Source organism: Suncus etruscus, chromosome 16 (genome assembly GCF_024139225.1).
Source record: "Suncus etruscus isolate mSunEtr1 chromosome 16, mSunEtr1.pri.cur, whole genome shotgun sequence".
In the NCBI taxonomy this organism is placed as follows: Eukaryota; Metazoa; Chordata; class Mammalia; order Eulipotyphla; family Soricidae; genus Suncus; species Suncus etruscus.
Window position 1 is genome coordinate 66,596,384 of NC_064863.1, and position 23,968 is coordinate 66,620,351.

At 38.3% G+C, this 23,968-nt stretch overlaps 1 protein-coding gene across 1 annotated transcript in view; it reads left to right on the forward strand.

Annotated features, from left to right (window-relative positions):
• Nucleotides 1–23,968, forward strand: part of MRPL1 (mitochondrial ribosomal protein L1) — a 94,331-nt gene that overhangs the window by 48,758 nt on the left and 21,605 nt on the right. Inside the window, exon 7 of the mRNA XM_049790284.1 lies at nt 10,969–11,075. Within this exon, the coding sequence (XP_049646241.1) occupies nt 10,969–11,075 (107 nt within the window). The remainder of the gene's footprint in view (nt 1–10,968; nt 11,076–23,968) is intronic.

Here is a 23,968-nt window from a genome sequence, read left to right on the forward strand (position 1 = left end):
CCTCATGGCTTATCTCTGGTGCTACACTCAGAGATTATTCCAGGTGGGACACAAGGAACCTAATGGCGTTCTGGGGATTGAAATAAGGTTGGTCCTATTGGTTTACTATCGCTTTGGCTCCCACTAGTTAATTTTGTTTCTCTTTGTTTCAGTTTGGTGTTTTGTGTTCAGTTTATTTTAATTCAGAACTGTTTCTTCCTCTTTAAGTATTGTTTTGCCCACTTGTTATCTTTACAATATCATGATGAAATTACAAAATTCATCCTTTTTTGGTTTTTGGGCCACGCCCAGCGGTGCTCAGGGTTACTCCTGGCTGTCTGCTCAGAAATAGCTCCTGTCAGGCACGGGGGACCATATGGGACACTGGGATTCGAACCAACCACCTTTGGTCCTGGATCGGCTGCTTGCAAGGCAAACACTGCTGTGCTATCTCTCTGGGCCCCAATTCATCCTTTTTTTGAAGGGGGGGGGGGCAGGAGCCTTCCAGGCAGTGCTCAGGGAACCTGAGTAATACTCAACTAATCAGAGTCAATGCTCAGACCAAAGGATGCAGTGGTGCTCAGGTCCTATACTGCAAGAGACCATCAGATCAAGTCCTGCATTACTCACAGGCTTCTGTGGCTGTACTAATGATGCTTACTTAGCAAGCTCTGTAGTGCCAGGGATCCAACCTAGGCCAGGCGCATTCATCATCTAACCACTTACCTTTCTTTTGGTCTTTATTCTTTTAGCAAATATGTCATAGTCTTCCTGTAAATTATTTATCTGCCTCAAGGTGTCTAAATCAAGTAGGTGGGAAATCAAAAAAGAGCTTGTGATTACAGATATGATTTGACAGCTGTCAGTGGAGAGATGATGTTTGAAGTCTATGTCTGGAAAAAATTATTTATGGATTAAAAATAAGCAAAACAGATCAAATGACTGAGCTTTTAGGTTATTCATTTTGAGAGATTAGCTAAATGATGGTCACTGTGGTGACAGAAATCAAATGGAACAGTCAGTGAGAACAGTGAGTCAGAGGAAAAATAAAAGTGTTCTACTACATGCTGTAGTTGGGTCAAATCAGGGACAATGTTCACTGAATTTTGAATTTGCCAAAGTGAATGTCAGTGTCACTTTGATAAACTTTTTTAATGTCACAATAGGGATGAAAGTCTGATTGGAGTATGTCTAAGAGAAAATGGAAGAAGGGATACAAAGTAGAGAAGTTAAGGAGAAATGTAAAATGGTTTGGCCAGATTCTCCAGCACTCACATTAGAATGTGCAACTGAGGGGCTGGAAAGATAGCATGGAGGTAGTGAGTTTGCCTTGCATGCAGAAGGACGGTAGTTCGAATCCCAGCATTCCTTATGGTCCCCTGAGTGCTGCGAGGTGTGACCCAAAAACCAAAAAAAAAAAAAAAAAAAAAAAAAAGAATGTGCAACTAAAAAACAGTACTTTGTCATTCATTATTCCAACTCCATATCTTTTTCTACAGGTTGTGTAGAAAAATCATGAAAGTCCTGATTTTCTCTTTCTTTTTTTTTATCTTACATATTCCGATAAAACAAATTGGATGCACATAATTTTCTACTAAACTATGGATAGAAGGTGTCCCATTTCCTACGAGAATTTGACTCCATTTTTTAATGTGTTGAATCTAATATTCACTTATAATGCTTTTTTTTGAGTATGCTTTTTTTAAATTTTTTTCCCTTTATTTAAACATCTTGGTTACATATATGATTGTGATTAGGTTTTAGTCATGTAAAGAATACCCCCTTCACCAGTGCAACATTCCCACCACCAATATTCCCAAATCTCCCTCCACCCCACCCCACCCCCACCTGTACTCCAGACAGGCTTTCCAATTCCCTCATTCATTCACATGATTGTGGTAGTTCTTTATGTAGTTATTTTTATAACTGCACTCACCACTTTTTGTGGTGAGCTTCATGAAGTGAGCTGGAAGTTCCAGCCCTCCTCTCATTGTCTCTGAGGATTGTTGCAAAAATGACTTTTATTTTTCTTAAAACCCATAGATGAGTGAGACTATTCTGCATCTCTCTCTCTCTCCCTCTGACTTATTTTACTCAGTATGATAGATTCCATGTACATCCATGTATAGGAAAATTTCATGACTTCATCTCTCCTGACGACTGCATAATATTCCATTGTGTATATGTACCACAGTTTCTTTAGCCATTCATCTGTTGAAGGGCATCTTGGTTGTTTCCAGAGCCTGGTTATTGTGAATACTGCTGCAATAAATATAGGTCTGAGGAAGGGGTTTTTGTATTGTATTCTTGTGTTCTTAGGGTATATCCCTAGGAGTGGAATAGCTGAGTCACATGGGAGCTCAATTTCCAGATTTTGGAGGAATCTCCATATCGCTTTCCATAGCGGTTGGACTTAGACGGCATTCCCACCGGCAGTGGATAAGAGTTCTTTTCTCTCCACATCCCCACCAGCACTGCTTGTTCTCATTCTTTGTGATGTGCGCCAATCTCTGCGGTGTGGGGTGGTATCTCATCATTGTTTTGATTTGCATCTCCCTGATGATTAGTGATGAGGAGCATTTTTTCATGTGCCTTTTGGCCATTTCTATTTCTTTTTTATCAAAGCGTCTGTTCATTTCTTCTCCCCACTTTTTGATGGTATGAGATGTTTTTTTCTTGTAAAGTTCTGTCAGTGTCCTGTATATTTTGGATATTATTAGCCCCTTATTTGATGGGTATTGGGTGAATAGTTTCTCCCACTCAGTGGGCGGTTTTTGTATCCTGGGCACTATTTCTTTTGAGGTGCAGAAGCTTCTCAGTTTAATGTATTCCCATCTGTTGATCTCTACTGTCACTTGTTCGGAAAGTGCAGTTTCCTCCTTGAAGATGCCTTTAGTCTCAATATCATGGAGTGTTTTACCGACGTGTTGTTCTATCTACCTTATGGTATCAGGTCTGATATCAAGGTCTTTAATCCATTTGGATTTTACCTTCATACATGATGTTAACTGGGGGTCTATGTTCGCTTTTTTGCAAGTGGCTAACCAGTTCTGCCAGCACCACTTGTTGAAGAGGTTTTCCCTGCTCAACTTAGGATTTCTTGCTGCTTTGTCAAAAATTAGGTAATTGTATGTCTGAGGAACATTCTCTGAGAACTCAAGCCTATTCCACTGATCTGAGGGTCTGTCTTTATTCCAATACCATGCTGTTTTGATAACTATTGCTTTGTAGTACAGTTTAAAGTTGGGGAAAGTAATGCCTCCCATTTTCCTTTTCCCTAGGAGTGCTGTAGCTATTCGAGGGTGTTTCTTATTCCAGATGAACATCATAAGTGTTTGATCCACTTCTTTGAAGAAGTCATGGGTATTTTTAAGGGGATCGCATTAAGTCTGAACTGTAGATGGCTTTGGGGAGTATTGAAGAATGTCATGGGTATTTTTAAGGGGATCGCATTAAGTCTGAACTGTAGATGGCTTTGGGGAGTATTGCCATTTTAATGATGTTAATCCTGCCAATTCATGAGCAGGGTATGTGTTTCCATTTCCGTGTGTTCTCTCTTATTTCTTGGAGCAGGGCTTTATAGTTTTCTTTGTATAGGTCCTTCACGTCTTTGGTCAAGTTGACTCCAAGATATTTGAGTTTCTGTACCACTAATGTGAATGGGATTGCCTTCTTGACTTCCTTCTCTTCCCTTTCATTATTGGTGTATAAAAAGGCCATTGATTTCTGTGTGTTAATTTTGTAGCCTGCCACCTTGCTATATGAGTCTATTGTTTCTAGAAGCTTTTTGGTAGAGTCTTTAGGGTTTTCTAGGTAGAGTATCATGTCGTCTGCAAACAATGAGAGCTTGACTTCTTCCTTTCCTATCTGGATTCCCTTGATATCTTTTTCTTGCCTATAGCAAGAACTTCCAGTACTATGTTGAAGAGGAGTGGTAAGAGCGAACAGCCTTGTTTGTACCAGAATTTAGAGGAAAGGTTTTTAGTTTTTCTCCATTGAGGATAATATTTGCCATTGGCTTGTTGTAGATGGCTTCAACTAGATTGAGAAAGGTTCCTTCCATTCCCATCTTGCTGAGAGTTTTGATCAAGAATGGGTGTTGGACCTTATCAAATGCTTTCTCTGCATCTATTGATATATTCATGTGATTTTTATTTTTCTTCTTGTTGATGTTGTATATGATGTTGATAGATTTACGGATGTTAGACCATCCTTGCATTCCTGGGATGAAACCTACTTGGTCGTAGTGTATGATCTTTTTGATGATGCATTGAATCCTATTTGCCAGGATTTTGTTGAAGATCTTTGCGTCAACATTCATCAGGGATATTGGTCTGTAATTTTCTTTTTTGGCAGCATCTCTGTCTGGTTTTGGTATCAAGATGATGTTGGCTTCATAAAAGCTGTTTGGGAGTGTTCCCATTTTTTCAATATTATGGAAGAGCCTAGCTAGGATTGGTAGTAGCTCCTCTTGAAAGATTTGAAAAAATTCATTAGGAAATTCATCTGGGCCTGGGCTTTTCTTTTTGGGCAGATGTTTGATTACAGTTTCAATTTCCTCAGTAGTGATGGGGGTGTTTAGATATGCTACATCCTCCTTACTTAAATGTGGAAGTCTATAAGTGTCCAAGAATTTGTCCATTTCTTCTAGGTCTCATGTTTAGTTGCATAAAGTTTCTCAAAGTAGTCTCTGATTACCCTTTGGATCTCTGCAATATCTGTCATGATCTCCCCCTTTTCATTTCTAATGTGGGTTATCAGATTTCTCTCTCTTTGTGAGTTTTGCCAATGGTCTATCAATCTTGTTTATTTTTTTAAAGAACCAACATCTGCTTTCGTTGATCTTTCGGATTTTTTTTGGTTTTCCACTTCATTGAGTTCTGCTTTCAGCTTTGTTATTTTCTTTTGTCTCCTTATTTTTGGTTCTTTTTGTTGGTCATTTTCTAATTTTTTGAGCTGCGTCATTAAGTTATTCAGGTATGCCCATTTCTTCCATCCTGATATGTGCTTGTAGAGCTATAAATTTTCCTCTCAGGACCGCTTTTGTGTGTCCCATAGATTCTGGCAGTTGTGTCTTCATTATCATTTTTTTCCAGGAAAGTTTTGATTTCCTTTTTGATTTCATCTCGGACCCACTGGTTGTTCAGTAGCAGGGTGTTTAATTTCCAATTGTTAAAGTTTTTCTTCTGTGTGGCTTTGTAGTTCACATCTAATTTCAGAGCCTTGTGATCAGCAAAGGTAGCCTGCAAAATTTCTATCCTCTTGATTTAAGGAGGTATGTTTTATGTGTCAGCATATAGTCTATCCTGAACAATGACTCATGTACATTGGAGAAGAATGTGTATCCAGGTTTTTTGGAATGGAGTGTCCTACATTTATCTACTAGTCCTCTTTCTTCCATTATTCTTTTCAGGGCTAGTATGTTTTTGTTGAGTTTTAGTCTGGTTGACCTATCAAGTGTTGATAGGGCCGTGTTGAGGTCTCCCACAATTATTGTGTTATTATTGTTTTCTTTCAGATTTGTCAGTAATTGTATTAGATATTTTGCTGGTCTCACATTGGGTGCATATATGTTTAATAGTCTAATTTCTTTCTGTTGCACATATCCTTTGATTAGTACATAGTGTCCATCTTTGTCCCTTACCACTTTTTTTAGTATAAAGTTGGTGTCATCAGATATTAATATGGCCACCCCCGCTTTTTTGAGGGTGTTGTTTGCTTGGATGATTTCCCTCCAGCCTTTGATTTTGATTCTATGTTTGTTCTGACTATTCCGATGTGTTTGTTGTAGGCAGCAGAAGGTTGGATTCATCTTTTTGACCCATTTTGCCTCTCTGTGTCTTTTAATTGGTGAATTTAGTCCATTGACATTGAGGGAGATGATTGTCATAGGATTTAATGTCATCTTTGTAGATAAGCTTGCTGTGTTAGTTGATCTCTCTTGTCTTAAAGTAGACCTGTCAGTTTTTCCTTTATGGCTGGTTTTTCATCTGTGAAGTTTCTGAGCTGTTGTTTATCCATGAAGCTATGTATCCTTCCTCCAAACCTGAACGTGAGTCGAGCTGGGTGCAGTATTCTCAGTGAGGCATTCATTTCATTCAGTCTAGTCACAATACCCCACCACTGTCTTCTGGCCTTGGGAGTTTCTTGTGACATGTCTGCTGTAAGTCTTAGGGATGCTCCTTTGAATGTAATTTCCCTTTTTGATCTTGCTGCTTTCAGTATTCTATCTCTATCTGTGGGATTTGTCATTGTAATGAGGATGTGTCTTGGGGTTTTTCTTTGGGTCTCTTAGCTGGTACTCTTCGGGCATGCAGGATTTGATTGCATGTAGTCTTTAACTCTGGGAGTATCTCTTTGATGATGTCTTTGACAGTTGATTCTTCCTGGAGATCTCCTACCAGGGCCTCTGGGACTCTAATGATTCTTATGTTGTTTCTATTGAGTTTATCAAAGACTTCTATTTTCATCTGTTCGCATTCCTTTAGTACTTTTTCCATTGCCTTTTCGTTTGTCCTAAGGTTCTTTTCCAGTTTCTTCTGCTGTGTTGAGTTTTTCTGCATCTCATCTTCCAGTACTCCGATTCTCTCCTCAGCTGCTGTTACCTTGCTGTCGAGGCCATCCACTGAAGTTTTCAGTTGAGCAACCATGTTTTTCAGATCTGCTATTTCAGTTTGGAGTTTTCTGATTTCTGTCTTTTTGTTCTGTTTAGATTGATCTATGCTTTCTTGGAGTTCTACAAACATCTTCCATATTTCTAATTTAAGTTCCTTATCCAAGAGGTTAATCAGATGGTTGGAATTTTTTTAGGTCATCCAAGCTATCGTCTTCATTCTCTGTGCATGGTGTTTGCCTGCGAGTTTTCCCCATTGTCATGCTAGTAGTGTGGTTTTTCCTGCGTGCTGTGGTGGGGCTTATTGGTTAGATATCCGCTTTGCTTCACGGCTGCGCTCTTCTGGGGCCTCTAGGTGACAGTTTTTGGGAGTTCGCTTCCCAGGGCTCAGAGGAGAGCTTCAAGAATTCTGGAAAGACAGAGAAGCACAGGACAGGGCTCCCTTCAGGTCCTCAGTTTTCTCAGAAGAAGCACAGCAGGGCGGAGACTCCTGCAGGTAGAGCAATCAGCACTCCACCTGGCAACCCCCACAGCCAGGCCTCTGCAGGCCAGAGAATTCATCTTATTGGACGGCGACCCCCACAGCCAGAATTTACTCACTGGGTAGTTTTAAAATGCAGTTTTTTGGAGGTGCTCTCCCTAGGCCTCTGAGGAGACCTTCAGGTATTCAGAAACATGGGCAGACAGGCACAGAAGTTTCCCTTGAAGTCCTCAGAGTGAACAAAGGTACTGAAAGTCATGAATTTCATTTATATCTGTCTAGTGGCTTATAAACCATGCTAAATAACTCCTATTATCCCTAGAAGTAATAACACTTAAAGATCATTTATGCTCTTTTTATAATGAGATCTTTACATCATTAACTTATCCTGAAAATGATTGACTGCAGGAAGCATAGTAGGAATGGAATGTCTTCAATGGCACATTCCTCATTGTGTTTTCTTTCTTTTTATTTAGTATTAATATCTTGAGTCTTAATAGTTCTTCAAAAGTTCTGAATTCAATAACATCAGAATACTTTAATTTATGCATTTAAGCCACAGTATTGTGATCAAAATTCATAGATTTTTCTCTGCTGAATCATTGACTCAATGTTTTGTTGCTGTTTTTTGCCTTTTATTCTTCACTGTTTATACTTTTGATGATGTCTTTGACAGTTGATTCTTCCTGGAGTATATAAAGTGAGTATAGCGCCCATGATATTAGCCTATGTATGAGCCATTGAGAGCAGAAGTTTTATAAAAAGAATTATATTAGAGGTTCAGTAATGTCTAGCTCTCTACCTTTTAAAAAAATGTTCTTTATTTTAAACACCATAGTTTACAGAGTTGCTTGTAATACAGTTATTTCTGGCATTCAGTGTTTCAATACCAATTCTACCACAAGTGTAACATTTGCTTCACCCTTGTCATTAGTTTCTGAACCCTCCCCAAAGCTGCCCCTTGGCAGGTATGAATAATTTACTTAATATTGCTTCATACAACTAAATGGTAATGGAATTACTGGAAAAAGACTTCATTAAAAGAACATTTGTGAAAATTGTCATATCTCACAATGGGGTCATTATATCATGTCTGAGATTTACTAAGCTGTTTTTTTTTACTAGTTGAGTATTCTGTTGTTGGTTTTGTTTTGTGAGCTTATGGGGTTTCTGTGATCATTTTACACCTAATTTGATATATTCCTACTGGGAAGTCAGATTTAAAATTATGGCGATGTGTGGTCCAGTACTTTGAAGATCTGTGGAGTTGGGCTGATGAGCTCATTTGGCAATGGCAGTGGTTGATAAATGCTGCTGGGACTTCTGGAAGTACAGAGGCTCCAAACCATCCCTAGAGACGTCAGCCACAAAATCAGCATACCTGGAGTTTTGGGCAGCTGGGAGTCAGTGCAGAAATTAATGGAAAAGTGCTGAAGCTGGGCCATTCGTGTGGCAGCAGTTGTAGGGTGATCTGTTGTGCAGCTGCAGGGTTTCAGCAGGACTTGATCCACTTGTACCCACTCATGTGGAGTGTTCCAGTGCTGTCACCCTCTAGGCCAGTATATTCATGAGTTTTTGCTGCTAGTTTTATCTCTGCTTTGTTTTTAATAGGTATTATGTCCAAGGATGTAAGGTACCAGGGCTGCATTAGGAGGTTCTTGGAGCTATGTGCTAGGGATCAAACTTTGTATGGGCCAGGCCCTCCATGGTTCTTTTTAGAATGATTTTCCCAATCTGAAATTGGTTCTCAGTCTAACATCCTCAGGGCTAAAAAATGAGAAGTTGCTGAAAAGTCACTGCAAAGGCTCCTGCATTTGTCACATTGTGATTGTGACTGATTATATGGAGTGAATTCTGATCAGTTTTGCTCAGACTTGTGTGTATTGTATTTTAAACTTAATATCATATATGCAAAGTATGTACTCTATCATTGAGAGAGATCTCCTATTGCTCATTGGATTTACTATCTATTTAAGTAATTCTTATTTTATACATGCAAAATTGAAAAAATTTAGGAGTTGGAGCAATGGCGCGGAAATGTAAGGCGTCTGTCTGCCTTGCCAGCACTAGCCTACAACAGACCGAGATTTGATCCCCTGGCATCCCATATGGTCCCCCAACCCAGGAGTGATTTCTGAGCGCATAGCCAGGAGGAACCCCTGAGCGTCCCTGGGTATGGACCCCAAAAAAAACAAAAAGAAAAGAAAAGGAAAAATTAGGTTAACTGTTAAGTTATTGTTAAGTGTTAAGACATGTATTTTTATGTATTAGAGTTAAGATGTTAATGACTGGCCGGAGAGATAGATTGGAGATAGGCAGGACAGTGGTTTGAATCCCTGCATCCCAGATGGTCTCCCGAGCCTGCCAGGAGCGATTTCTGAGTGTAGAGCCAGGAGTAACCCCTAGGTGCTGCTGCCAGATGTGACCCAAAAACAAAAACAAACAAAAAATGTTAATTACCAAAGCTTAGGAAAGTATCTTTTATTCTGAGGTCTTCTAGGCGATCCATTTAAATTGTATTATTTACCTTGGCTGTTTTTCTCCCCTTTTAGTTGTATTGCTTTTTATACCCTAATAGAGTGCAAAGTAACTTTAAATAAAATTGTAGAGTTATAGTCTGCTTCAAGACTGTGTCATTCATTTCTATTATTTCCACAGCTAAACGTTATAAGTTTATAAGAAAATTTATGAGTTTCTTTCTTTTTTTGAGGGGATGGGGCACCACAGGGAGGTTTGGGCCACATCTAGAGGTGTTCAAAAGTTACTTCTGAGTCTGCACTCAGAAATTACTCTTGGTGGTGTTTGGAGGACAATATGGCAACCTGGGATTGAACCCAGGTTGACTGAGAGGAAGGCCACTGGATCTTCTTCTTTTGTTTTTGTTTTAGGTGAATTTGGCATGAAAATAGCTAATAAGTCTTTTTAAAAAGTCTATGACTTGTACTTTTAGCTTTTACCATCATAGCTTATTTTAGAGATTTTTAGTTTTTTTACTGATGTTTCTAAAGTATCATCATTGCATATACTTATTAATTATCTAGTACTGTGCATTGATATTATGAAAGACTTAGTGTCTTTTTTTGTTTGTTTGTTTTGTTTTAGGGCCACACTGTGCAGGGCTCAGGGGTTACTTCTGGTTCTGAGCTCAGAAACTGCTCCTAACAGGCTTCGGGGACCATATGGGATGTCGGGAAACAAATTTGGGTCTGTCCTGGGTCTGTCAGTGTGGAAAACAAATGCTCTACCACAGTGCTATCGCTTTGGCCCTAAGATTTAGTGTTCTAAAACAACTTCTGTGATTTTAATTTTTTATATCTGGAATATTTACAGAGGTTCTCTGCTTCAGAGTCTAAAAAAACTAGTCAAAGTGCAGACTGGGGATTGTACTCTCATCTAAGACATGGCTAGGGAAGGAAAGATCTGCTTCCAGACTTGCTGATCTTTGGTGGAATTTAGTTACTTGAAGGCTGCTGGACTGAGGGTCATGGTTTCTGACCCTGTGACCCTCCATTTGGCACCCTGCAGTATTACAACTTGTCCGTCATCAGTCAGTAGGAACAGTCCTCTTAAGACAGGTATTGAAGTTTTATGTATGTCACCATGAACACATGCTCATTTAATCTCTGGGTTAGAAACAACTTGCAGTTGCAGCCACTTTCAAGAAGAGAGGCTCTCACGAAAGAGCTAACTCCCCTGAAGTTTGTCTATAATTATTTGCTATGGTTTAATATGATGAATAAGAGAGGATATCACACAAGAGCAAACTTCCCTGAAGTTTGTCAATAATTATTTGCTATGTTTTAATATGATGAAAGTTTCTAATTTTTGTCATTTAAAATTGTAATTTATGACTTTTATAGATGTAGTAATAGGTGTTGATTTTTTTTTAAACTAGATTCCATTGGTCGTGACATTCCCAAAATGCTTGAATTATTTAAAACTGGATGTGAAATTAAGGTAGATGAAGAAAGGGAGTACCTTCTCCAGACCAAAATTGCAACAGTAAGTCACAGCGGAAGTTATTAAATAACTCTTCTTTTTTTGTTTAACTAGTTCTTTGATAATTTATGGTATGAGATATACTAGACACTTATTTTTTCTTGTTATTAGCATTGGGAATGACATTAAACATTACACATAGGTGATTTGTTTATTCTTTAGATTGAACTCATAAATTTTAATGTTACTTGAGAATTCTTTCCAGAAAGAATTATGTGCCATTCACTGACATTTACTTACACTTTGCATTATTTAATGATCTAGTGTATATGTTATTTTTGTTCCCTAATATTTTAAGCTAATTAGATTGTGTCTGTCCTTTAAATATTGCATAATGATGATGGCATAGTTTTACAATATTTAATATATTAAATTTTAGTACATAGTTATGCCTATTCAATATTAAATGCTTAGTACATAGTTATGTATATTCAATACTATTTTTGTAGAATTGAGTAATATATTTATTGTTGTGAATTGTTTCTGATTACTTTTGTTTTTAAAACTGTCCACCTACTGAGGGGGAAATAATGGAGGTTACCAAGATCAAACAGTCATATGAACATTGAGTAGAAATAAAAAATGATCAGACTTAGGTATCAAATCCAAAGCCAATGACAACAGGATCGATATCCAATCTACAACAAGCCAGACACAGAGGGGACCACTTATACTAGCAGCCCGGGGAGCAAAGGAGGAGGATATGGGATGCATGCTAGGAATGAGGGGAGAAAGGGAGGACAACATTGGTGGTGGGAATGCCTCTGATTCAATGTCACTATATACCTAAAATTATACTGTGAATGATTTGTAGTCCACTTTGGTCAAAATAAAAATATTTATTAGAAAGAAATAAAAGAGATGGCTAGGTGAACCCCACCAAAGATTAAAGATTCAGAAGGATTAAAAGAAAAACATCAAACTGTCCACCTAGAGATAAAGCTAGAAATTGATTTCCAAAGTTGTTAGGACATTCATATCTGTTTGTCAGATTTATAGCATCCAATTTATGTTGGTTTGGGGCCTTTACTCAACAGTGTTTACTCCTAGTTTAGTGCTCATGGATTGAAGCAGGGTTAACTGCATGCAAGGCAAGAACCTTGATCCCTATAACTCTCTCATCCTAATGACACTATTTTTTTGACAGTATTGATAGTATAATGGTGAGCATAGATCCCTTCCAGTAGTACTATATTTTCATATAAATTTTTGTTAATATCTTTCATACTAAAGAATTTCCAAAGTGCCTACTTAACATTTATAATTTTTAATAAGTACAGGAGTACTGATAATATCTGTAGCAAAACTTAAAGTATTATCTACTTAGTACCAGTTATGTTTTAAGCACTTTGAATATATATTTTATCTTTTAACCTTTAATTCTGTCAGAAGAATTATCATCTCTGATTTATAGATAAAAGCATGGAAACTAAAAAAGGTTAAATAATCTTTCCAAGTTCTCACAGCTAGTATGAGGTAGAATGGTGTCACCTTCACTCTCTGTTCTTTACCTCATGATTCTGTGACATGATTAGAGTTTTGAATAGGTATTATTTTTCATCCCATCCTACTTCTTTTTTTCTTTTTTTCTTTTTTTTTTTTTTTTTTGTTTTTGGGTCACACCTGGCAGTGCTCAGGGGTTATTCCTGGCTCCAGGCTCAGAAATTGCTCCTGGCAGGCACGGGGGACCATATGGGACACCGGGATTCGAACCAATGACCTCCTGCATGAAAGGCAAACGCCTTGCCTCCATGCTATCTCTCCGGCCCCCCATCCTACTTCTGTGAAGAATTTAGTCTTATACGTAATAGCTGTGATCATTATAAATCATCAGAAATATATAACTAATACTCAACTAGTTTTATGAAAGGAAAACTGTCTTATAAATGGGGCAAAGCAGATTTAACATAATCAGGTATTTGAAAAACTCTTCCTTGACATCAAATCTGAGCTCTAGTTCATTTGGCATTAAGCTCTTCTGGAATCTGTTGTTGGAATTTCCTTGTCCCAAAAACTGGTAGTGCTTCTCATTCCTTAAGGATGCCACATCAAAATGTAAGAAGTAAGCAATGAAACAAACATATTAAGTGAATATTTTGGAATTTGGAAAACTTAGATTTGAGTACCTGTTCTAATTGAAGTATGGCGGTCTTTAAATAAGTTTCTTTTGGTGCCACAGTGATAGTACAGTGGGAAAGGTACTTTCCTGGCAAGCAACTGGCCTGGGTTCAATACCTGCCATCCCATCGGTTTCTCCAAATATCACCAGGAGTAATCTGATTGTGGAGTCAAGAGTAAATCCTGGGGCCAGAGCGGTGGCACAAGCAGTAGGGCATTTGCCTTGCTAACCTATGACGGACCACAGTTCTATCCCCAGCACCCCATATGGTCCCCCAAGCCAGATGTGATTTCTGAGTGCATAGCCAGGAGTAACCCCTGAGCGTCACAGGTGTGACCTGAAAACCAAAAAAAGAAAAAAAAGAGTAATTCCTGAGGCAAAGCAAATCAAAACAACAATGAGAAACCATAATACCACAGAGACTGGCATACATCACAAAAATATAAGAACCACCTGTGCTGGCATGGATGTGGGGAGAAAGGGACTCTCATTCATTGCTGGTGGGAATGCAGACTGTTCTAGCCTTTTTTGAGAAACAATATGGACATTCCTCAAAAAGTTAGAAATTGAGCTTCCATATGACCCAGCAGTTCCACTTTTAGTGGTATGTCCCAGGAACACAAAAACACGATACAGAAATGCCCTCTGCACTCTGATGCTCATCACAGAACTGTTTATAATAGTCAGAATCTGGAAACAACCCAGTTGCCTGACAACAGATGAGAGGCTAAAGAAACTATGGTATATATGCAGCTGTTAGTAAACTTGCTTATGGATGGACATGGAGATTATTATGCTCAGTGAAATGAGTCAGAGGGAAAGGGATGGACATAGAATAATCTCAGTCATTTGTGTGATATATGAAAAACCAGAGATAGTATGATGATATCTATTATCTAGATATCTAGAGACTAGAGATATAAGGGTCAGAAGGTCCAGTCCAGGCTAGAAAGCTTGCCACAAAGAGCAGTGAGTGCATGTAGAGTAGAAAAGGGTTGACTATGACAATGATAGTTGGAACTAATCACTCTGATCAAGAACTTGGTGCTGGCCCATAAAACATATCTTCCTAAAGTCAAGAGGATAGAAATGGTACATACTACCTTCTCAGATCACAAGGCAATGGAATTAGTAGTGAACTACAAAGAGACACAGAAGAAAAACTCTGACTCCTGGAAATTAAAGAGTGTACTACTCAACAACCAATGGGTCGGAGATGAAATCAAAGAGGAAACCAAAACATTCCTGGAAACAAATGACAATGAAGACACAAATTAACAGAATTTATAGGACACAGCAAAAGCAGTAGGTACTAAGAGGAAATTTATAGCTTTGCAAGCACACATCAGGAAGGAAGAAGGGGCTTACATAAATAGCTTGATGGCACAGTTTATAAAATTAGAAAATGATCAACAAAAGGAACCAAAACTAGGTATGCAGAAGGAAATAACAAAGCTTAGAACAGAAATCCATGAGGTGGAAATGAAAAAAATAATCCAAAAGATCAATGAAAGTAAAAGTTGGTTTTTTTGAAAATAAATAAATAAATAAGATTGATAAACTACTAACAAAACTCACAAAGAAAAGGAGAGAGAGAAACTTAATAAACTATATTAGAAATAAAAAGGGGAGATCACCACAGATACAAAAGATATTCAAAGGGCAATTAGAGACTATTTTGAGAAACTATGCCATGAAACATGAGAACCTGAAGAAATAGATACATTTTTGGACTCCTACAGTCTTCTACGGTTAAACCAGGATGATCTAGCATATCTAAAAAGACCCATTACTACTAAGGAAATTAAATTGGTAATCAAAAGTCTTCCCTAAAACAAAAGCACAGATAGATTCACTAATGAATTGTTTCAGACCTTTCAAGAGGAACTACTACCAATTCTTTTCAGGCTCTTTCCTGAAATTGAAGAATCAGGAAACTCCCAAATAGTTTTTATGATGCTAACATCACCTTGATACCAAATCCAGATAGAGATGCTACAAAAAAGGAAAACTACAGACCAATATCCCTGATGAACACAGATGCAAAGATCCTCAACAAAATTCTGGCAAATAGGATCCAATGCCTCATCAAGAAGACCATATACCACAACCAAGTAGATTTTATTCCAGGTATACAAGGATGGTAGGATGGTTTAACATACATAAATCAATCAACATAATACACCATATCAACAAAAAGAAAAATAAAAACCATATGATTATATCAATAGATGCAGAGAAAGCTTTCAATTAGGTTCAATACCCATTCTTTATTAAAACTCTCATCAAGATGGGAATGGAAGGAACTTTTCTCAATATAATAAAAGTCATCTACCACAAGCCAATGATAAATATTCTCAATGGAGATCAGCTAAAAGACTTTTTTCTAAAATTTGGTACAAGAGAAGGCTGCCCTCTTTCACCACTCCTATTCAACATAGTGCTAGAAGTTCTTGCCATAGTGATTAGGTGAGAAAAAGATATCAATGGCATCCAGATAGGAAAGAACGAAGTTAGGATCTCCCTGTTTGCAGATGACATGATAATATATTTAAAAAACCCTAAAGACTCTACCAAAAAACTTGCAGAAACAGTAGACTCATATAGCAAAATGGCAGGATACAAAATTAACACACACAAATTAATGGCCTTCTTATACACCAATAATTATAGAGAAGAAATAAACATTAAAAATCAGTCCCATTAACATTAGTTCCACACAAATTTAAATATCTTGTAGTCATCTTAACTACAGATGTTAAGGATGTATTTAAAGCAAACTACAAAACCCTGCTTCAAGAAATAAAAGAGGTCATAAGGAAAAATGAAGAAACATACCCTGCTCATGAATGGGAGGATTAATAGCATTAAAAAATCAGTACTCCTCAAAGCATTGTACAGATTTAATGCAGTCCCTCTAAGAATACCCATGACATTCTTCAAAGAAGTGAATCAAACACTTCTGAAATTCATCTGGAACAATAAACACCCACGAATAACTGGAGCAACCCTTGGGAAAAGAAATATGGGAGGCATCACTTTCCCTAACTTTAAACCATATTACAAAGCTATAGTCATTAAAACACCACAGTATTGAAATAAAAATAGACCCTCAGATCAGTGGAATAGACTTGAGTATTTATATAATGCTCCCCAGACATACTAATCAACTAATCTTTGATAAAAGAGCAAGAAATCCAAAATGGAGTAAGGAAAACCTCTTCAACAAGTGGTGTTGGGACAGCTGGTTGGCCACTTGCAAAACAACCCCAAAAACGAACTCATATCTCCATGTAACACCTTGCACAAAGGTCAAATGTACATGGATTAAAGACCTTGATATCAGGCATAAGGTGTACAAACCATAAGGTGTAAGGAACAATACGTAGGTAAAACACTCTAAGACTTTGAGACTAAAGGTATCTTTAAGGAGGAAACAGCACTCTACAAACAAGTGGAAGCAGACATAAACAGATGGGACTATATTAAGCTGAGAAGATTCTATACCACAAAAGAAATAATGCCTAGGATACAAAAGCCACCCACAGAATTGGAGAATCTATTTGCCCAATACCTATCATATAAAGGGCTTATATATAAGTTATATAAGGTACTGACTGAACTTTACAAAAAAAAAAAAAAAAACCATTTACCCCATCAAAAAATGGGGAGAAGTGAATAAACAATTTCTCAAAGAACTAGAAATGGCAAAAAGGCATGTGAAAAAAATGGTCCACATCACTAATTAGAAAGATGCAAAACAAACAAAAATGAGCTACCATCTCACACAACTCAGAGCCTGGCACACATCACAAGGAAAAAGAACAATAAGTGTTGGGGCCAGAGCTGTGGCGCAAGTGGTAAGGCGCCTGCCTTGCCCACACTAGCCTAGGACGGACAGCAGTTCAATTCCCCGGTGTCCCATATGGTCTCCCAATCCAGGAGCAATTTCTGAGTGCATAACCAGGAGTAACCCCTGAGCATCACTAGGTTTGTCCCCCCCCACCCCCCCAAAAAAAAAGTACAATAAGTGCTGGCAGGGATGTGGGGAAAAAGGAACTCTTATGGAACTCTCATTCAGTGCTGGTGAGAATGTTGTCTAGTCCATCCTTATGAAAAACAATATGGAGATTCCTCAAAAAAACTGGAAATTGAACTCCTATATGATTTAGCTATACCACTCCTAGGGATATACTATAGAAACACAAAAACGCAATACAAAAATTCCTTCTTCCTATATTCATTGCAGCGCTATTTACCATGGCCAGACTCTGGAAACAACCAAAATGTCCTTTAACAGGTGAATGTCTAAAGATACTGTGGTACATATACACTATGAATATTATGCAGCTGTCAGGAGAGATGAAGTCATGAAATTTTCCTATACATGAATGTACTTGGAATCTATTATGCTGAGTGATAGTAGTCAGAGAGAGAGAGAGAGATACACACACACAGAACGTCTCACTCATCTATGGATTTTAAGAAAAACAGACTTATTGAAATAATTCCCAGAGATGAGAACCAGAAGGCCTGGCTCACAATATGAAGCTCACCAAAAAGAGTGGTGAGTGCAGTTAGAGAAATAACTACACTGAGAACTATTGTAACAATGTCAACGAGTGAGGGAAATAGAAAGCCTGTCAGGAATACAGTGAGGGAGGCATGGTGATGGGAATGCTGTACTGGTGAAGGGGGTTGTTCTTTATATTACTGAAACCCAACTACAATCATGTTTGTAATCATGGTGTTTTAATAAAGATATTATTTTTAAAAAGTTCAGTATTGGTGATGGGAATGTTGCACTGGTGATGGGTGGTGTTCTTTACATGACTGAAACCCAAACACAATCATGTATGTAATCAAGGTGTTTAAATAAAAAAAAAAAGTTCAGTATTGTCTTGATACCAAAAAAGAGTCATAAAAGTGGTACTGCTGGACAGAGATATAGACAGGAATTAAGACACTTGTCTTACATGTATCTTACCAGGTCACCCCTGGTTTGATACCAACACTGTATATCATTCCCCTGAACAACATCAAGAGGGATTTCTGATCTTGGTGCCAGTAGTAATATCTGAGCACTGCCAAGTATGACCTCTTCCTCCAAAAGAATAAATGTTATTTTCTTTTATAAACATAGGTATTAAAATTATAAGCCAAATTTTAGCAAATATCCAGCAGTAAATAAAAAAGAATAACATGATCATATAGGGTTTTATCTAATTTAATTTCAACAGAATCCAACAGTCAGCAAAACAGAAATAGTACTAAATACCTTCACCTTGTTAAAGGACAAATGGAAAACTGAACTGATATGCAGTGATGAAAGACTGAATACTTTCTGAGTTTTTTTATAAGATCAAAACAAGACAAGGATATTCATTTTCTCCACTGCTACTTAACATAGGTCTATTGGTTTCTAGGCACTAGCTGTTAGGCAACAAAGAAGCATACAGTTAGAAAGAAAGAAAACATTATTTGGAGATGATATGATTTAGCCACTAAACAAAGGAGTGAATTACAAATTAAATTTTAGAAAGACTGAATAACATTTCTAATAAAAATGTAATATTTGGAGATAAATCTGACAAGGTATATGAATATTCTAGACACTGGGAACATGATTGAGAGAAATTAAAGAATAAATAAATGATGAGATGTATCATTTTGTGAACCAATAAACTATAAGATTTGTCTGTTTTGGCCGGAGAGATAGCATGGAGGTAAGGTGTTTGCCTTTCATGCAGAAGGTCATCAGTTCGAATCCTGGCATCCCATGTGGTCTCCCGTGCTTGCCAGGAACAATTTCTGAGCATGGAGCCAGGAATAATCCCTGAGCACTGCCCGGTGTGACCCAAAAACCAAAAAAAAAAAGCTAGAATTAATCTTGATAATAATACATCTTTGGAGCTGGAGAGATAGCATGGAGGTAAGGCATTTGCCTTTCATGCAGGAGGTCATCGGTTCGAATCCCAGCGCCCCATATGGTCCCCCGTGCCTGCCAGGAGCAATTTCTGAGCCTGGAGCCAGGAATAACCCCTGAGCACTGCCGGGTGTGACCCAAAAACCACACACAAAAAAAAGATTAGTCAGTTTTCCCAAAGTATAAACTAAGCACCTTCTTAGTCAAAATCTTCTGTGTCTGTGTATGTGTGTGTGTGTATTTATGAGTATGTTTTGAGGGGTGGGATGGGGGGATGGATAGCATCTAAACACTGTTGAGGGAAGGGCCAGGATAACAACTCACAATACTCATCCCAGCTATCCTAGCCGGGTGTCCCACCTGCTGATGCAGCGTTTCTTGGACCCGGTGAGATTGGAGGCCACCAGAGCTGCCCTGGTGTGCTCTGGAGCTTTACAGTGCTAGGAATGGAATTTGGGGCCTTTGCATGGAAAAACCATGTGGTTTTAACTCCTTGAGCTATTTCTCTGCTCTAGACTAGACTATCTTCCCTTGCCCAAAACATCTTGATTTTGTTTGTTTTTGTTTTTTTGGGTTACAACTGGTGGTGCTCAGGGTTTACTCCTGGCTCAGCGCTTAGGATTTAGTCCTTTGTGGTGGAATACCAGGGAATTGAACCTGGGTCACTCATCTGCAAGGCAAATGCCTTACCTCATTGTACTATCACTGAAGCCTTCAGCATCTTGGTTTTTAATTTATCCTTATTGAGTTAACACTGGTTTATAATGCTCTTGTGGTTTCCAAAGTTTAGGGGTACAGCTTTTCCCCACATCATGCTTACCACCGTCATTCCACTGCTGTCCTTTGAACCCATCCCACTCTTTCAACCAACCCTGGTCTCCTCGATCATCTCTATTCTATTTCCTCCCATTCAATGTAATATCTTTTATGCTCTAATGATAGTTTTATTTTCATTTTTGTTTTTTGGGCCATACCTGGTGACACTTAGGGGTTACTCCTGGCAATGTGCTCAGAAATCGCTCTTGGGGACCATATGGAATGCTGGGGATTGAACTCAGGTTGTGCAAGGCAAAGCCCTACAGCTGTGCTATTGCTCTGGCCCCTCTAATGATAGTTTTCTTTGCTGTGCATAATCTTTTTGATTTGTTGTAATTCTCATTAATTTATTTTTGCTGAATAAGTCAAATTACCTAGAGTTCTCTGAAGCTGAGAAAGCACAGGTGTTTTGCTTGTATTTTATTTATGAAATGAAAGCTATATGAACACTGTTTAGCAATAATAAGGACCACATTATAGATATATGCTGCTATAATGTATTATTGAAATATGTTCTATTTCAATCAGTTCTCTAGGCTTGAATAAGGGATAGGCTTGTTTAGGATACAAATAAGTTATCAAAACATCAGAATTAAGGGAATGATATTTTTTGGGTGGAGAATACCCCTCAGTGTTCAGGTCATACTTCTGATTCTGTGCTAGTGATGAGTCCAAGCTATTCTGAGGTAGCCATATGTGGTGGTTGCATGTAAGACAAGTGTTTTATCCTCTGTATAATCTCCTTGGCCCCTAAGGAAATGATCTTAAAGCATAAAACTAGAAATAAAAAGATTTGCTTAGGAGAAAAAGCACATTTCTTCTGAACTCTGAGTTAAATTTTTGTCTCAACAAAAACAAACTGAGATATCTACCTAGCAGTTTAATTTAAGGTAGTGATTACTTTAGAGAGGATTTATCTAACTTTATAATGCAAGAGAGAGAGAGAGAGAGAGAGAGAGAGAGAGAGAGAGAGAGAGAGAGAGAGAGAGAGAGAGAGAGAGAGAGAGAGAGAGAGAGAGAGAATGTAGTGGTTATAGTTACATTGCCTGTATAATTCTCCACTTTTCATCGAGGTGGGGAGGCAGGGGTGGATTTTGGATCATGCCTAGTGGAGGAGTTCAGGTCTTATTCCTACCTTGGCTCTCAGGCTCTCTTCTGGCAGTATTCAGGGATTGAACCATTATTGGCCACATGTAAACAAGTTTCCTACTTGCTATACTATCATCCTGGAACCATTATTTTTTTAAAAACATTTTTTTTTGTTTTGGTGGCCACACCTGGTAATTCTCAGGGTTCTAATGGCTCTACACTTAGGAATTATTCCTGGCAGTGCTCAGGGAATATGGTCGTATGGAATGATGGTGATCAAATCTGGCTCGGTCATATGCAAGGCAAGCACCCTGCCAATTGTACTATTTCTCCAGCCCACAGCCCATTTTTTTTTTAATTTTGATTTTGAGTCACTCAGAGCAGTGCCCAACCATTATACTTTCAACTCAGTTCTTTGGCATTAAACCCAAACCTCCTACATAAATACAAAGTTCAATGTGCTATAGCCCATTGAGTTATCTCTCCATCCTCAACTCTTGTTTTTTTTTTTTTTTTTTTCTTTCTTTTTTTTGGGGCGGGGGGGGTCACATTGGCAATGCTCAGGGGTTACTCCTGGCTCTGTGCTCAGAATTTGCTCCTGGTAGGCTCGGGGGACCACATGGGTGCCGGGATTCGAACTACCTTCTATCCTGGTTCAGTTGTGTGCACGGCAAACGCCCTTTGCTGTGCTATCTCTTTGGCCCAACTCTTGTTATTTTATAATTTTCAACTTTTGGGGCGGAGAGATAGCACAGTGGTAGGGCGTATGCCTTAGACTCAGAAGGACAGTGGTTCGAATTCTGGCATCCCATATTGTCACCCCAAGCATGCCAGGAGCAATTTCTGAGTGTAGAGCCAGGAGTAACCCCTGAACACTGCTGGGCGTGACCCAAAAACAAAACAAAAACATTTTTTTCAACTTTTTATACATTTTTCTAAATTCAAGCAGTTGTCCAAAAAATAACAAATCAGTAAAGCCGGGGCCGGGCGGTGGCGCTGGAGGTAAGGTGCCTGCCTTACCTGCGCTAGCCTAGGAGACGGACCGCGGTTCGATCCCCCGGCGTCCCATATGGTCCCCCAAGCCAGGAGCGACTTCTGAGCGCATAGCCAGGAGTAACCCCTGAGCGTTACCGGGTGTGGCCCAAAAACCAAAAAAAAAAAAAAAAAAAAAAAAAATCAGTAAAGCCCTCCCCCTTTTTTTGGGCGGGGGACACATCTGGTAACACTCAGGGGTTACTCCTAGCTCTGTGCTCAGAAATCAACCCTGGCTTGGTGGGGGAAACCATATGAGACGCTGGGGGATCGAACTGCAGTCTGTCTAGGCAAGTGCCCACAAGGCAGAGACGCCTTACCACTCTCCACCATTGCTCTGGCCCCAAGCCCTCCCTCTTTTTATATATAGCTTTATTTTGACCTTCTAGCAATGTTAAGGAATAAATATATGCTCCTCTACAAAAATCCATTAATACACCAGATACTATGTATGCCATATTTACTGTTCTTTTCCTTTCTATTCTACTTAGTCTATCATAGAGATCCTTAGTAGCATAGACGGTCATTCACATTCTTTTTAGAGTTTGTACACTTAGAACTTTGTAGAGTTATATGCCACTATATATGTGTTATTATGAATTCCCTATTGATGGACATTTTAGTATGTGTACATTTTTTGCCATTTCAAATAGTACTTCATGAAATTTTTTACAGTTACATACTACCAGGCTTTTGTTGTTTTGGTTTTGGTTTTGGGGCCACAATCAGTGGTGCTCAGGTTTTACCCTGACTCTATTCAGGGATATTCAGGTAGAGTAGTACCCTATCTGCTGGATTATCACCCCACCCTTTCCTTTTTTTTTTTTTTTTCCAAGTAAAAGAAGGTTAATTGGGAAATGAGTGGGAGGAGATATGAATATTTGCTCGACAGAGATATAGACTTCTCCAGACTGGAAAAAAACAAAAAACAGTATATATTCCAAGATATGGAGTGGGATGCAGAACAGTGGAAACGAACTTAATGTAAGAAAGTACGTATCTTGAGGGAAACACTGGCAAATGCCTATATACCCATTTTGATTCAGCTGTTTTCAAGGGACTTTCATATCAGTACCTCAGTCATGATACAAAGTGATTTTTCTTCTAAGTTTGAACTAGAGGGCAGCTCAGAACTGGGAAACAGCACTTTACCATATGTTAATCTAAGGATTAAGGTTCTTTCCTTTGTGTTTTGTCATCTTCTAAATCTTTTATTTTGTGTAGTTGAATCTTGCATCTTTCATATTGAATTTATAGCTTTGTGTTGGAAGCAAGAAGAGTGGAGCACAGCAGCTTTCAAACATGTGCCCTGTGCCATCATCACTTTCAGCCCATCCTTCGGTGATATGGTTTAGTTGAAAGTTTGTGCTTTGTAGTACCTAGTTGAGTGACTATGTGCACAGCTAAAACCCCAATTATTTAAAAGAGGGTAGATTTGGGAGATGATGACTTAAGATTTTTGCCATAACTGAGTAGGGTGGTGAGAGCAGAAAGGAAATCAGGAAACCTAAAAAAGTAATATAAACCAAACCAAATAAAAGATACATGTCCCCTTTTTATCTTGATTATTGCTATTTCCCCAGCTCCTAAAATAGTGCCTGACAAATAGCTTGTCATCACAAATAATAAGTGTTCAATGAATAAATATATAAGTATAGATAAATAAAAGGCCCTACCAAAAGATACTAGCTTAGAAATTAGTTAAAATCTTTTAAATATATACTGAATTAATATGGATCTATAAAAAATTTGACTGGCTCATCCCAGACTTTTCAAAAATTCTTCTGGTCTAATATTGAAAGTGGGAATATTAATTCCTGAAATTTGACAGAACAAGACTCAAAGCCTTCTGCTCATTACAGGAAGTAATGCTTTGCCAGGTGTGTATCTGACATTTCACAAGAAAATGAATAT